Below are 17665 nucleotides of genomic sequence, written 5' to 3'. Positions count from 1 at the left end.
AATGAAATATGAAAAAATATAACAGAAGAAACCCCTCAAAATCAAACCTTTACTACTGAGCATTCAAAAGATGCAGTTAGAGGTTCCCATGAAATGTATACTGTTCATAAAATGCAAAGACTTCAAATAAAGGTGTCTCAGTGGCATTTAACAGACACATTTGTCTGATTTCCATGATGGGTGTTGCAAGTGATACAGTTTTCAGATCGACTCACATTAAGCAATTAATGTGTGGACAACACAAAAAAAAATGTGGAGTAAAACTAGGTATAACCATGAAAATTTCTTGAATTCTGTTTGACAAAAACACACCACTGCAGTCCAATCATGGGAGACTGCTCTTTCTTTGTATATCACAATTAACTCTAAAAGGAAATCAAGGTGGAGCATATGTAAAACAGCCAGAAATGGGTAATCCTAATAATCTCAGATAGAATCAGAAAGGTAAAATTATGCATTAACACTTCCGTTAGCAGGAAATAGACCATAGTTAAACAATTTTGTGCTATACATATCTTCACATCATATGCTTTTGCACATGAAGTTTTTTTGTCAAGGGTAATCTGTGAAAAAAACAATAAATGCAAAAACATATGAAACATGACATTCATGTCTTACCAGTGGTCTGTGCATGAGGAAGAATGGAAGGTCTACCCTTGGGGGCAATAAGAACAGGGGCATCTTTCACTGCTGTGAAGAAACAAATTCAAATATCAACAAATATTCTACTACATATCATGAAACAAGTGAATTGTGACTGAAAAACAGCAACAAGTGTTTTGGTTTGATGAAGAGCTGTTGAGCAGACCATGTGGTGTAGTACAACAGTAATTCAACAAGTATTTGGTACTTTGTCATATGATGTCTATTTCACACCAACAGCACTAAAACCCAAATTCTCCTTATACACTAATGACCTAATAAGGCAAAGAAACACACTATTAGTAGAGACCATACTGCAGATTCAAGCTCTAAACAATGCAATCACTAACTTAATCATGTAACACAAACAGCAAAGTGGCAAACCTTCCTTGGCACTATAGACCACAAAACCAACAACAACAACTAACTCTGGAGACCAAAAATCCACACTTCCTATAACACACTAGTCCTCCCCTACATAGGTTGCACTTCTAATCCATTATGTAGGTTTTGATAGTTGAAAAATCTTTTCTCTTGAAGTCAGAGTTCCACAAGTATGAAATACATTTCTTGGAAAAACATCAGTCCACCCTCATATCTGTCATTACAGCAGTAGCCTTCATACACCCTTTGCAAACAATTCAATGTCATTTGCAGCAATTGCTTACCCAGTTTGGACCAACAACACAGCCAATCAGCAATGCCATCAGGCTGATGTTACTAACCCACCTCTAACCAACCATTCAAAGCTCATACATTTTGTAGATCATGAACACTAACTCTAAGAGGTCATACATGGTATGAGTAAAGGTCTTTCAAAAGAATAGGAGGGGAAAGGCCAGCCAAGGTGACAATATTGGAAAAACTTGCTTGTGGGTCACCATCTCATAAAAGGAAAGGTTTTAGTGTTTAAAAACCTAAATTTCTATCTGATGCAGTTGGCCCTGCAAACACAAAAGGCATACCCGCATCAGGGAGGAAAGGGATTTAAAAAAAATTCAAAAAATAAACGGAAACAAGTCTCCTAAAGGGAAATTCCAAGAACCACCAAAATATATTCAAATATCACAATAGTGGGGCACTTCATGGTTTACATAAAGGACCTATTAAACTTCTCTGTACCATTCTAAAAAAAAGAAAAAAAAAATGACAATGCCTAAATTCTTCACAAAAAATTGGAGTTTGTTTAGTAACCAAAAATAGATTGTAGAGACAAGATCTAGTGTCTTTACAGTTTGAAATTCACCAATTCTCCCAAAGATACAAGATACAGGACACTAGATACAGGATACAAGACAAGAATTCATATAAGTCATAAGGAGATTAAGTTCATAAGGTTACTTAAAGTAAGACTGAAAGCTCCCACATGAGCTACATGGTAAAAAGGGAGCTTCTTTCCTAGAGAAGGGACTGAAGAAGTAAATCTCAAATTAGGATAAACCCCATACTCAGAAATGAGGGCTCTTCACAAGCATTACTGACAGGCAATAGCATTCCTAACTTTCTGTGATGACAAGTGCTGGAGAACTCAAAGAAACCACAAGTCACTTTCAATGATTACATTCTTCATGAAAAATGAAGTTATTATCTTATTTATTATACTTTGTTGCTGTCTCCCATGTTAGCAAGGTAGCGCAAGGAAACAGACAAAAGAATGGCCCAACCAACCAACATGTATATACATACATGTCCACACACGCACATACACATACCTATACATTTCAAAGTATACATATATATACATACACAGACATACATATATACACATGTACATAATTCATACTAGCTGTCTTTATTCATTCCTGTCGCCACCCCACCACACATGGAATGACAACCCCCTCCCCCCCATGTGGATGAGTTAGTGCTAGAAAAAGACAACAAAGGCCACATTCGTTCACACTCAGTCTCTAGCTGTCATGTTTAATGCACCAAAACCACAGCTCCCTTTCCACATCCAGGCCCCACAAAACTTTCCACGGTTTACCCCAGACGCTTCACATGCCCTGGTTCAATCCATTGACAGCAGGATATTCAACCCTGGACTAAAAGAAAGCATTATGTAAGAGGTCAAATATTAATTTCCCCCAAACCTGTGCCTATGCAGTGTTCCAGAAAAAAACTACACATGTAAAATTCAGAGTCTAGGACTCACGTGAATTTCCTACACTCTCATACAGTCTAGAAAATACTAAAAAAAACATGACAGTACCCAAAGCAAACTGATGGTGCCACTGGTAAGATGGTGCTGTCCAGTCCAGGGGTACTAACACTACTAAAGCCTGGAGAAAAAATGAAGATAAACCTTCCCAAGATGAAAAACTTGGAAAAAATAATTTGGTTCCAGTAATTCCTACCCAAGGACTGGGTATCTGGTTAACTGCCCTAACCTCTAAACTAAGGGTTATATATAAATCAGATTACCACATAGTTTGGTAGCATAATTCAACTGAGATGCAACCTCAAAGGAGAGAATGAAAAAATTGAGTCTTTCCTTACTGACAACTATTTGATAGTGTCTGATCTGTCTCACTCACTGGCCTATACAAACATAATTCCAAGAGAAGAATCTGGTTTAAAAAAAGAAAAGGCCTCTCGACACAATCAGGCAATGACCCTTATCATCAGCTCAAAAAGAGGATAGGCCTGCAAGCAACTTTTGCATCAATATGATGCAGACTATAAAACCATCAATGCCAGGGTCATCAAGCCCACTTACCTCCAAGGTACAACCACTAGGTGAGCATACCACAAATAGAACATTATGCTTGGCCCCAAAAGAACATCAGCTGGTAATACTGGAAAAACATCATGAACAATCTTACATCTTTCTATCTATATCACTCACACCCATTCCCACTAGATACTCCTATCAAGGGGTGGCCATGGCAAAAGAGTCTCCACTTATCCCTGTCCTTACATGCCTCCCTCGCATACACCATTCCACACATTCTTCCTCTGTTTCTCTCCCTCCAGTATTTCTCCACACTATTTGTCCATGTCACAGGTGGTCTTCCACTCACTCCAACCCCTTAATTATACAATCAACTCCCAGTCTTGCATTCTTTCCACATGCCCAAACCATCTCAAAGTATTACATTTCACCCATTCTACCACTCCACAATTCATTCCCTTAGCATTCTTTGTCATACCACATCTCTCTACAACCTTCATTTCTTTCTTCATTCCATCTAGTCATACCATGATTTCTCAAACACCTCATTTCCACAACATGGATTCTTGACCTCTGTACCTCATCCCACGTCCATATTTCAGCTGCATAGGCCATTGTTGGGAGGACTATGCTGTCCCTTAATAGTCTTTTCACTTCCATACTTACACCTCTACCCTTCATTATTCTATAAAAGGACAGAATGACTCTTCTACCCTGTACTGCTCTCTCCCTTATCTCTTCTTACATATCATCACACTTACCCAAGACAGTCCCCAGATACTTATATTCCCACACTTCTTCCAGGCTTTTCCTCCCCATATCCACAGCACAATTTATTACACTTTCTTTAGTCACTCTATATGGTTGTAGAAAATATATACTTTCACTCCACTTCCTTTCAAACATCATTACTTTACTTTTATCAGCATTTACCTTCAATCTCCTGTGCTTACACACATCATAAAACACACTTACAACCTGCTGCAACTCCTCTTCACTCTCTGCACATAACAAAGTATCATCCACAAATAGGTTTGCCACTAGCCACCATATCTCACCACCACACTCCATCTCTGCACCCCTTTTCCCCTAGTTTTGCTTTCATCTCTGTTATCACTCTGTCCATACATATACTAAAAAGCCACAGTGGCATCACACAGACCTACCTCACACATACATGTATCCTAAAACTTTCACTCAGCTCTCCACCCACTCTTACACACGCAACTGCTCCTCTGTAGAAGGCTTTTACGCCATCTAACAGTTGTCCCCCTACACCATACTTCCTTAACACATCCCACAAAGTATTCCACTCGACTTTGTCATATGCTTTCTCCAAATCCATAAAAGCTGCATACAACTTCTTACCGTTTGCTAAATACTTTTCCACAGTCATCTTTAATACAAAAATCTGCATCGCATCACACATCCCCTAACTTTCCTAAAACCCTCTTGCCCTTTACTTATTCTGTATTCAGTCACTTCCATCACTCTGTCAATTAATATTCTTATATACACTTTTCTGGTACGCTTAATAGACTTATTTCACCATAATTGCAACATACATCCTTTGCACCTTTTCTTTTGAATAAATGAACAATAATAGCTTTCACCCAAACCTCAGGCACAACCTTCTGTTTCCATGCTTAATTACATATAAGATGCATCCACTCTATCACACTTTCTCCTCCATACTTCAGCATTTCAGCCATAATCCCATCCACTCCAGGTGCCTTTCCTACCTTCAGCCTCATTACTGCCTTTCTTACCTCCCTTACTGATATAGGCCCCTCCACTTGTGACCTCTTCTTTCTCTCCTCCATACCCATGAATGTAAAAACTGCTGTCTCCCTTTCTCCCACATTCATCAGTTCTTTAAAATACTCATTCCATCTTCCTTTCACTTCCTCCTTTTGATTCAGCAAATCCCCCTTCCTTATTTCTGACATCTATAGTTCCACTCTTACATCCACCTCTTTCTGTTTTTATCTCCTTCCAGTAAAGTTTCTTTTTCTTTTTTTTATATTCATCATACTTAATCATCGTTTCCTGTGTCAACAAGGTAGCGCCAGGAAACAGAAGAATTGCCCATCCACTCATATACACATACATATATAATCCCAAAACTTTTCCCTTAAATTTCTAAAATCTTCATCTACGCTTTCTTTGCTTTCCTCTATCAGCTTCTTAACATTCCACTTACATATTCTGTATTCTTCCTTCCTCCTCCTTTTTGCTGAACTTCCACTGGTATGTTCCTATTGAGCAATCTGCCATATGCTTTTTTTCTTATCTTCCACAGCTTTCTAATGTTTTCTGTCCACCATGCATTGCCCTTTTCATTCTTGTATCTCCCTAACTAGTATCCAACTACTGATTCTACAGCCTTCACCAGTATTTCTCTAAACATCTTCAGCACCTCATTCACACACGGCATTCCTACATTCATAGCACTTCCATCTAAGCTTTCTGTTACCTTCCCTTCATACTCCTCCCTGTATTTTTCATGATTCATCTTGCTTGCCAACACTTTTACCTTTCCATTCTTTCTTACACCATATCTTCACTTCTTGATCCTCATCCCCACAAGAACTGCAAAATGGTCAGTCTCTAAAGAATCCTCTCATGACTCTAGCATCCAGCACAACCTTTCTCAATCTTTCATCCACTGCCACACAGTCAATCAAAGCCTTTTGCTTTTCTCTTCCATCATTCCTCATCCATGTATACCTGTGGTTCATCTTGTGCTGAAAAAAGGTGTTCGCAAGGAATGAACCCCTCTCAGCACAAATATCCACAAGATAGCTTCCATTCTCATTCACTCTAGGAACTCTCCATTTACCCACTATCTCACAAATTCCATCACATCTCACTTTCACATTCATATCACCCAATATGAGTCCTTCTCCATTTTGACAGAATGAGCCATGAGTCGTGTAGCAGAGCAATCCTACTCACTGCACCATGTTCTGTTTCGATGCACAGACTCAGGAAAACATGGCTTCCAGATACAACATATTGGTACAAAATATATACAAATTGCAGCAAATGAAGCTAATACAGTGACCTCAGTCCCCCTTTCCCACAATGATTCACTCTAGTCCACATGGTTACATCCACCTCTACATCCACTCTAGGTATCTAAAGCACATCACATCTTCTAGGTCCTCCCACCTAATCTCACCCTCAAATAATCCTGCCTCACCACAATTGCTGTTACTTAATTCACTTCTGTTCAGATCTACAGGTGTTTGCCTCTCACAGACTTTGGATGTCTTCTTCCCATACAGCCAAGGCAAAGTCCAGGCTGCTGAGTTGGGACACTGGTTGCTTAGACTGCTGAAATCCATGGCCCAGAGGCCAAAGTAACCACCATAGCCCAGCTGGTCTGGTACACCTTGTTAGTACTTATCCTGGGCCTTCTTTAATTTCTTCAACATGCACTATGCAGTGTTAATGATAACCACAGGCAGCATGTTGAACAGTCTTGGACCATGAAGGTTCAAGATATTTTTCATTTTTGTTCTCATCACATCTTTTGATGTTAATGGTAGTGTTTTACAGTCTTCCATGGTTGCCAAGCCAACAGGTAATTATTCTTTTTGTGTTAGCTTCGGACATGCCTTCTAAGATCTTCTAAATGTAAATGATGATGTGCCTCTCCCATGTGCATCCCAAAGTGTGCGTACAGCCTCAGTGATTTCAGTTGATCCCAATACTGCAGTTTATCCCCTTAACCACTTTAATGCAGGTCATGAAGGATCTCTGAATGCTTAACAGCACTGCAATTTTGACTGCTTTGTAAGCTATTTGTCAGTACACAGCAATATTCTGTTCACGATAGAGTATCACTGCCTTGTAAAGAATCACCACTGATTTTTCCCGTCCTAAAGGTCAGTACAAATCATCCTAACCTCTTTTTGGAAAGGGCAACTGTTGCCTTATCTTCTTCAATGAAGGTGAAATCATCTGACACTGCATCTACAAAGTCTTTCCCACTGTTTATTCACAATATGATGGTGTCTGCATCTGTACTGTTCTTGATTTCTTAACCCATTGACTGATGCAGCCCCATATATTATGTATACCCTAGCAGCAGGATGTTCAAAATAAAAAACTCTTTTATTCTTTCCATGCCATATGAAAGATTTATCTTTTTTAACACACATAATATATACAAAAAATATGGTAGATCTGTAATCACATGTGTTAAAAGGCTCACAGATGAATATACTTTCATGTAAGTCAAGGCCACTGCCAAATCCGACTCTGCCAGCCATACAATGCATCCCTCACCACATCGTGCAAAATATGTATGCACATATTTTACTATACCAATGTTAAAGTTTCCTTATAATTTCCTTTCATACATATATGTAATTCCTCTACATAATAATGCTATCTATCCTGTTGCAAATTACAGGTGTTTTCATATTCACCATTTTTTTTTTTTTTTTTTTTTTTTGCTTTGTCGCTGTCTCCCGCGTTTGCGAGGTAGCGCAAGGAAACAGACGAAAGAAATGGCCCAACCCACCCCCATACACATGTATATACATACACATCCACACACGCAAATATACATACCTACACAGCTTTCCATGGTTTTAACCCAGACGCTTCACATGCCCTGATTCAATCCACTGACAGCACGTCAACCCAGGTATACCACATCGATCCAATTCACTCTATTCCTTGCCCTCCTTTCAACCTCCTGCATGTTCAGGCCCCGATCACACAAAATCTTTTTCACTCCATCTTTCCACCTCCAATTTGGTCTCCCACTTCTCCTCGTTCCCTCCACCTCCAACACATATATCCTCTTGGTCAATCTTTCCTCACTCATTCTCTCCATGTGCCCAAACCATTTCAAAACACCCTCTTCTGCTCTCTCAACCACGCTCTTTTTATTTCCACACATCTCTCTTACCCTTACGTTACTTACTCGATCAAACCACCTCACACCACACATTGTCCTCAAACATCTCATTTCCAGCAATTCCACCCTCCTGCACACAACCATATATATGCGCATATTTACATATCTACACTCTCTTCTATTTTCAGTAACTACTGTTCGTCTGGTATGTACAACTAAAACATGGATGTATGCACACAGGTACATCAAACTCAGTGCACATCCAGTTTGTTTTCTGCACTCTTCTCTGCCTTTTAGCGGTGTTAGCACAAACAAGACACCTGCACTGGATATTCTTGTGGATGTTGGCTGTATTTTCTTCACAAATTCATAATGGTAATTTGTTTTAGTCACTATCATGCCCACCATATCACCATCAAAATACTCAAAGAATTTGTCCAGTTCCTCGGAATTCTCATCAACAGAAATGGCACCTGTTATACCTGATTTACTTGCATCAAAAACAAATGAAATTGACATCTATATGTATCCATAAGGTAGACATGTGATGCAACACTGCTGCTTCCCTCAGCCACCACCTACTCTCTTCACACTGGGACTGGGATCATCTCCACCTTCACTGCTGGCAACATCATGCTCTTTTTCCTCCTGTCTTCATTATTCTACATCATTATGAACACTATATCCACTTGATTCACAGTTACTCTCTTCTAAACTGTTCAGGTGAAGCATATCTCACAAGTCCATGTAATAACTTGAATTCTTTTTGTGTGGCTTGTGTGATACTCTCCCCACCTCTCAAGTGCTCTCTCTATTTCAGCTCAAATGCCTTATTTTGACCTCCTCCTGATTTCTTCTGTACTCTTTCCTATCATTCACAATCCTTCCCTGCAGACAGCTTGTATACACCACCCCCTATTCTCTACCACTAGTGATTTAACTTCCTTATCATAACACTCTCTACTCTTACTCAAATATTCACATCCCACCATTCACTACCCTTTCTCAAATATCCAAATCCCACCTTCTGAATGCCATGTATTTTACCCTCACATTTAACCCTTCAGTGAGGCTACTTTAACGATTCATTGTGCACAGTTGAGGCAAAGTCTCAAATAATGTAAAAGCAAATAATCATAATTTTGTTCTCAAGATCAAATTGCGCATACTTTTCTGAATAAAATGAGACAACTTAACCTGCTGAGACAATCTTTACCAGGGATGTGCTCTCTTTAACTTATGCTACCCCACTGCCAGGTGTATGATGTATTCCAGGAGTATTTTCTAGCATATCATGTGAGGTGTGGTATTTCAATAAATGTTCTAGTCACAATCAATATGATTACTAATGGTTTTCATTATCAATCACAATCATCTAAGAGTGACACAAATCCATAAACTACTACTAGTATATAACATGAAGACGCAGATCTCATGTAGGTTTCCTGTCATCTCTATCTATTCATCTATCAATCTATCTATATCTCTGATGCCTGTTTCAACTGGAACTCCCTCAAAGGGGTGGCCATGGCAACAGAGTCTCTATAGCTAAAGAACTTCAGTGCTGCTTCTTAGACTTTAGTGCCTCATCCTTAACAGGCCAGAGGCAGAGGGCAACTCTAGTGCAGTGTTTGCAGAGGTTCCTACCTAATGCTTCTAATGATTACTGTACTCCTATCTAAGGCTCCTACCTACTACTTCTATCTAATGTTTCTACCTAATGCTCCTGCCCAAATGTCCCTACCTACTACTTCTATCTACTACTCCTACCATTTTGCCAAAATGCAGGGCTAGCATATTGAGCAGGAAAACCTCGAGTTATGAAAAATGAACAATGTGAATTTCAATTTGTCAAGTGCTACAGATGACAAGAGATATTGTATGTTTGTAGACAGAAAGCGAGTAGTCCACATGTTAATGAGGTAGAAAGTAAAGACAACTACTTGGGTCAGAGGAGTGCAACCTGACGACCACTAAAGTGCTAGCTTACTATGCAGATGTCACTAACCCTGCCACATTCATCTATTCTTTTTGGCATTTATGGTTTACTGTACTCTCTGTTTAGATCAAGTTATATGCAACTATAGTGTTCTCTGCTCATATTCTCTTCATTTCAAACATAATTTTTTTTTTCCATCAATTCTATACTTTACAAGTGTTCTCTCACTGTTTATTATCAATCATACCATAAGCATGTTCCTCCACACTCAGTGTTATATTTTATTCTTCTAACAAACAGATATCTCAACAGAGATATAGACAGATTCGTTGATAGAAGGCTGTGCAGTTTGCATATGAAAGCTTGCTGGGAAAATACAATGAAGATTGGTTGTTTATGGGAAGGAGAGGGCTTTAAAGTGTGATTACAGACTACATTAACCTATCTTTTTTTTTTTTCATACTATTCGCCATTTCCCGCGATAGCGAGGTAGCGTTAAGAACAGAGGACTGGGCCTTTGAGGGAATATCCTCACCTGGCCCTCTTCTCTGTTCCTTCTTTTGGAAAATTAAAAAAAGGCTTTATACTCTACAATCTATATATCTCGCTATCATCACTACAAAGTGACAGTAATAATGAATCATATATACCAAATTTGCTTTTGAGACATACATAAAGGCTTGCCCTGGGTTATACTTCGATGTATTTCAGCAAATGCAACACTGTTTTTCTATGTTCATCATCTGTTCCTTATTTGCACCTTTCCTTATTTGTAAGACCAGTGAGAGTTATATACTTACCATTTCCATTAATAGTTTTAAGCATTTAAGATGTCCTTCATTATGTTCAGTTATACACTTTATGAATCAATAAAACTTTTCCATCTTAAAGTATATTCATTTAAATGAGAATAAATAACTTCCTGTTATAAACATGTGTGTGTGTGCCTCATGTTCATATGTGTGTCCCCTTGTGTGTTTATGGCATAAGTGATGCTTTATGTTGTAGGGTGGCGGAGAGGGGGGGGCCAGGGCCTTCATCATCTCGACTTAGGTTTCACTCTCCTGGCCGGGTCATCAATCCAGTTGCCCAAGACACCAGACAGCCAAGTGAACAAATGTGGCCTTTTTTATCTGTTTTCCTGGCACTATCTTGTGAAGCGGGGGGATTGTGATGCTGTTTCATGTATATATACGTGAATATGAGGGGATGGGAAATTCTTCATTTGTTTCCTGGCACTACCTCGCTGATGCGTGAAACAGTAATTATGTATATTAAGTAAAAATAAAAATTATTTTTTTTATCATACTTTGTCGCTGTTTCCCGCATTAGCGAGGTAGCACAAGGAAACAGACGAAAGAATGGCCCAAGCCGCCCACATACACATGTATATACATAAACACCCACACACGCACATATACATACATATACATACACAGACATATACATATATATACTCATGTGCATATACATACATGCTGCCTTCATCCATTCCCGCCACATATGAAATGGCACCCCCCTCCCCCTGCGTGCGTGCGAGGTAGCACTGGGATAAGACAACAAAGGCCACATTCATTCACACTCAGTCTGTCACGTGTAATGCACCGAAACCACAGCTCCCTTTCCACATCCAGGCCCCACAAAACTTTCTATGGTTTACCCCAAACACTTCACATGCCCTGGTTCAATCCACTGACAGCACATCGACCCCGATATACCACATCATTCCAATTCACTCTATTCCTTGCATGCCTTTCACCCTCCTGTATGTTCAGGCCCTGATCACTCAAAATCTTTTTCACTCCATCCTTACACCTCCAATTTGGTCTCCCACTTCTCCTCATTCTCTCCATCTCTGACATAACAAAAATACATAAGTAAAAATAAATATTATCATATCTACATACACTTACCAGTATATGGAAAACTTTAAGCCTGTAATGTTTGGAATCTTTGTGTGGGATGCCACTATAACTATTAGAGGCTGTACTATTTCTCATAAAAGGCTGACTGCTCCCAGTGCAAGATGCTCTCATATGAAGTCAACTGCCCCAAAGGGTTAAGCAAAGTTTCCCTAAAAGTTTCTCACTCTTCCTCACCCTAAGTTTCATTTACTCTTTATCTTACACCACACTTCACTCGATCTTTCTTGGAATCCCTGCATAAAGACTCCTTCTTCAAGTTCAATCACTTTCACCACTTCTTTTACACATGCTACTTCCTCTTTCCCTAACGCTACCACTAACTTTTACACTCACCTCCACTTGGGAATGATCATATATTTTACCTGCCACCCCTTTCAACACATTCACATCTAACAACTCCTTGGCACATACTCTAACAGCACCCATCAACCCCAAAACGACTCACTCAAGCATACTTAATGTATATTACAGCCTACAAGTCAACTTAGTACAATGGTCAACCTTAACTTTTCAGGCTGAAAATTATGATTCTGGCATACACCTGCTTTATACTTTATAAATAGACCCTCTAATAGTGAACAAGCCAGAATTAAGGCAATATCACTTTCATCAGATTTTACCAAAATTACTGGTATGTAAACATAAAAGAACTCTTTACTTCAGCTATTATATATTACAGAATCTCATATATCTTAGAAAATGTAGATGTTTAACAGTTTAACATATGCTACAGGTATTTATTTATATTTATTTGCTTCATTGCTGTCTCCCGCATTAGCGAGGTAGCACAAGGAAACAGACGAAAGAGTGGCCCAACCCACCCACACACACATATATATACATACATGTCCACACACACAAATATACATACCTATACATCTCAACGTATACATATATATAAACACACAGACATATACATAAATACACATGTACATAATTCATACTGTCTGCCTTTATTCATTCCCATCGCCACCCCGCCACACATGAAATAAAAACCCCTCCCCCCCTCATGTGTGTGAGGTAGCACTAGGAAAAAGACAACAAAGGCCCCATTCGTTCACACTCAGTCTCTAGCTGTCATGCAATAATGCACCTAAACCACAGCTCCCTTCCCACATCCAGGCCCCGAAGAATTTTCCATGGTTTACCCCAGACGCTTCACATGCCCTGGTTCAATCCATTGACAGCACGTCGACCCCAGTATACCACATCATTCCAAGTCACTCTATTCCTTGCAAGCCTTCCACCCTCCTGCATGTTCAGGCCCCAATCACTCAAAATCCTTTTCACTCCATCTTTCCACCTCCAATTTGGTCTCCCACTTCTCCTCGTTTCCTCCACCTCCGACACATATCTCTTCTTGGTCAATCTTTCCTCACTCATTCTCTCCATGTGACTAAACCATTTCAAAACACCCTCTTCTGCTCCCTCAACCACACTCTTTTTATTACCACACATCTCTCTTACCCTATTATCACTTACTCGATCAAACCACCTCACACCACATATTGTCCTCAAACATCTCATTTCCAGCATATCCACCCTCCTCAGCACAACTCTATCTACAGCCCATGCCTCGCAACCATGTAACATTGGTGGAACTACTATTCCTTCAAACATACCCATTTTTGCTTTCCGAGATAATGTTCTCGACTTCCACGCATTCTTCAACACTCCAAGAACTTTCGCCCCCCTCCCCCACCCTATGATTCACTTCTGCTTCTATGGTTCCATCCGCTGCCAAATCAACTCCTAGATATCTAAGACACTTAACTTCCACCAGTTTTTCTCCATTCAAACTTACCTCCCAATTGACTTGTCCCTCAACCCTACTGTACCTAATAACTTTGCTCTTATTCACATTTACTCTCAGCTTTCTTCTTTCACACACTTTACCAAACTTTATCAAACTACAGGTAAGTATCATAATAGTAGCATATAACAGTAATGTATCTCTAAGTGTGAAAAATCTAATTCATAACCAAGTAACAAGCACTTTAGACCTAATTTTCAAGTCTGATTAAGGTAGCGCAACCTTGTTTTTCCTTTACCATTCCATACCTGTCAAACAAGTTAATCCTTTATTTTGAAAACAAAAAAATATGCTTCAAAAGTCAACTTACAGATCAAAATCACAGTATGAATCTATCTTTTAATCATGTATTCCTGATCAAAAATCCTCTTCATTTACAAAAGGGACTTCATGACTAGAATCAAGATTTGAACCTTCGCATCAAACTGCCAAAAAATCATTCAGTTAACCCCCAAACTGCACTCGCTCTCATTTTCATTCTTCTCACTGCCAAGCACATAGGCACTAGCAATAACCTACCTCCCACTGTACTTTTTCATACCAACTCATATCAATCATAAAGTCACCTACACTCTTTCACGTTGTTCCACAGCTCTGTCAGAAGCTCTACAGCTTCTTTCATGCATATCCCCTCACCAGGCCACACTTTATCTCCTGAGCATTCCTAAGCCACTGTAACCCTTTCCTCTTCCTCTCTGTTACATTTACAGCCACATTTAGACCTGGATTTTAATCACCAAACACAGCAACTATCTCACCCTTTGTTTTCATATTTGAACTATGTTTCCTGTTTTAGCAAGGTAACTCCAGAAACAGATGAAGAAAGAACACAATCGCTCACATCCATTCTCTAGCTGTCATGTGCAATGCACCAAAACCACAACCAGACCCAACAGATCTTTCTTTAAATCATATTCATTCCCAGCATGCACATTCAGTCAAATCAGCCTAAGCCCTAAAGAAAAAAAATCTTGTGATTCTGAAATCTTTTTTTTCACAGCTCTGGTACTGTGAAATGTTTCTAATACATCTGATCATTTACATAAAGTATCTTTAAACTTTCTAGGAATGCACATAACCATCAACTACATTCATTATGCTTTCTAAGTCAACTATTTAAAAGCATATAATGTATTTGAGATGTAAATATTGTGAATGTCCACTTTATGAAACATATCAGGAAATCATGGTAACATACTACTGAAAATTAATATGTAGTAACTCTTAAAAGAGTACAATCTATTGTATATGGAAGGCATCATACATACCATTTGGGGATTTCCCCCCCTTACTATGTTTTCTTGCTTGGTGGATTGATGGCTTTGAGTCTGGTTTAATTACTATGCTTTCGTTTTTGTTGCAGTTAGCACTTATTCCTCCATGGCCAATCCCAAGTGACTGAGGTATGATTTGTAAAGATGGTAATTGGAATTCTGGCAGTTGAAGGATCATCATGGATGACTGATGATCTGCAAATCAGGGCAACAAATAACTAGAACTCAACTATCAACTTGTACTTTGTACTAGTTACCTGAAGAAACCCTTTCCACATGAGATGCTATTCATCATGGAATGCACAGATGTTTATTACATCTAAGAATTCTGATGTCCCAACCCAGAGGAGTATACTGCACAGGTAATTATCCTTAAAAAAAAAATCAAGCTTCTTATCATGTATGCCAAGATGACATAACATGATACCCTTCAACCTCCTACCTCCCAAACTAGCAAATACTGCTCCCAACCCTATTCTACTTACTGCAAGTCTGCCACTCTATAATACATGTGACAGGACTTGTGGGGTAGAAAGGATGATCACCACAGAAAAATATTCATCCCATGTTAAATGATGTTTTCCCTGTTCTGATTAGAAACCACATGTGAGATATAAGACAGGGTCAGCAAGGTATGCCTGGTAAGTATTAAGTCAGTCACAGAAACAGGTGATACCCAAGCAACAGAACTGACTCATGTGCTATAAAACTCATATTTCATATGATGTAATTATGTGAAACTGTTCACTACTGTGCTTGAGTAATCATGTTAACAAAAATATGTCCAAAGACAAACACATTAGATGAGTATATAACATTCCATGTACATTAACATGAGGTGGGACATAACTGCTTAATCTTAAAATGGGTTTGAAATCCCAATTAAGCAGAAAACCATACACATGATTACTCCAAAAAAGTTTGGAGACTACATTTTCATCTGGATATATGGCCATAAGAAGCATTGGGACAGATGCTGTAACAAACCTTCAACTTAAATGCTTCTAGTTTTGGAAGTGTATATGAGAGTTGGGAGGGCGATCATTTGGTGTTTTTCTCAACCTTTCCTCACTCGTTCTCTCCATATGTCCAAACCATATCAACACACCTTCTGCTCTTTTTATTTCCTCACATCTCTCTTACCCTCTCATTACTTGATAAAACCACCTCACACCACATATTGTCCTCAGAAATAATGTTCTCTCCTTCCACGCATTCTTCATCACTACCAGAACCTTCGCCCCCTTCCCCCACCCAATGACTCACTTCCAAACTCTATCACCAACTTCTGCAGTTTCTCACTCAAATCAGCCACCACAGCTGTATCATTGGCAAACAACAACGGACTAACCTCCCAGGAACTCTCATCTCCAACAGACTACATACTCACCCTTCTGTCCAAAACTCTTGCATTTACCTCCCTAACCACTACAGCCGTATACAAATTAAACAACCACGGGGTCATCACACACCCCTGCCACAGACCGACATTTAACCTGGGAACCAATCACTCTTCTCTCTTCCTACTTGTACACATGCCTTACATCCTTGGTAAAAACTTTTCAATGCTTCTAGCAACTTACCTCCTGCACCATATACTCTTAAGACCTTCCACAAAGCATCTCTAGCAACCCAATCATATGCCTCCTCCAGATCCATAAATGCTACATACAAATCCATCTGTTTTTCCAAGTATTTCTTACATACATTCCTCAAAGCAAACACCTGATCCACACATCCTCTACCACTTCTGAAACCACAATGCTCCTCCCCAATCTGATGCTCTGTACATGCCTCCATCCTCTCAATCAATACCTTCCCATATAATTTTCCATGAATACTCAACAAACTTATGCCTCTGTGGTTGCAACACTCACCCTTATCCCCTTTGCCTTTGTACAATAGGATTATGCATGCATTCCACCAATCCTCAGGCACTTCACCATGATTCATACATACAATGAATATCCTTACCAACCAATCAACAACACAGTCACCCCCTTTCTTAAAAAATTCAACTGCAATAGCATCCAAACCTGCCGCCTTGCTGGATTTCATCTTCCGCAAAGCTTTCACTACCTCTTCTCTCTTAACCAAACCATTCTCCCTTACCCTCTCATTTCACACACCACCCCAATCAAAACACCCTATATCTGCCACTCTATCATCACACACATTCAACAAACCTTCAAAATACTCACTCCATCCCCTTCTCACTCCATCACTACCTGTTATTACCTCCCACTTGCTCGATTCACCGGTTTCCATTTGTTCTCCTGTCTTACACATTTTATTTACCTCCTTCCAAAACATCTTTCCATTCTCCCTAAAGTTTAATGATACTCTCTCACCCTAACTCTCATCTGCCCTCTTTTTTCAACCCTTGCACCTTCCTCTTGACCTCCTGCTGCGTTCTTTTATACATCTCCCAGTCATTTGCACTCCTTCCTTGTAAGTATCTCCAAACACCTCTCCTTTCTCTTTCACTAACAACTTTACTTCACCCCACCACTCACTACCCTTTC

General features: G+C 39.4%; 1 protein-coding gene across 2 annotated transcripts in view; it reads right to left on the bottom strand.

Moving 5' to 3' along the window:
* Positions 1-17665, bottom strand: part of LOC139765018 (uncharacterized) — a 160766-nt gene that overhangs the window by 69590 nt on the left and 73511 nt on the right. For both annotated transcript variants that reach the window (XM_071692092.1, XM_071692091.1), the window contains exons 10-11: positions 15135-15335; positions 619-690 (exon numbers count right to left, since the gene is read on the bottom strand). In XM_071692092.1, coding sequence (XP_071548193.1) covers positions 619-690; positions 15135-15335 — 273 coding nt within the window. The remainder of the gene's footprint in view (positions 1-618; positions 691-15134; positions 15336-17665) is intronic.

The sequence above is a fragment of the Panulirus ornatus genome, chromosome 52, assembly GCF_036320965.1.
Source record: "Panulirus ornatus isolate Po-2019 chromosome 52, ASM3632096v1, whole genome shotgun sequence".
Taxonomy (NCBI): Eukaryota; Metazoa; Arthropoda; class Malacostraca; order Decapoda; family Palinuridae; genus Panulirus; species Panulirus ornatus.
The sequence above is the reverse complement of the archived record's forward strand: the minus strand, read 5'-3'. Positions and strand labels throughout refer to the sequence as shown.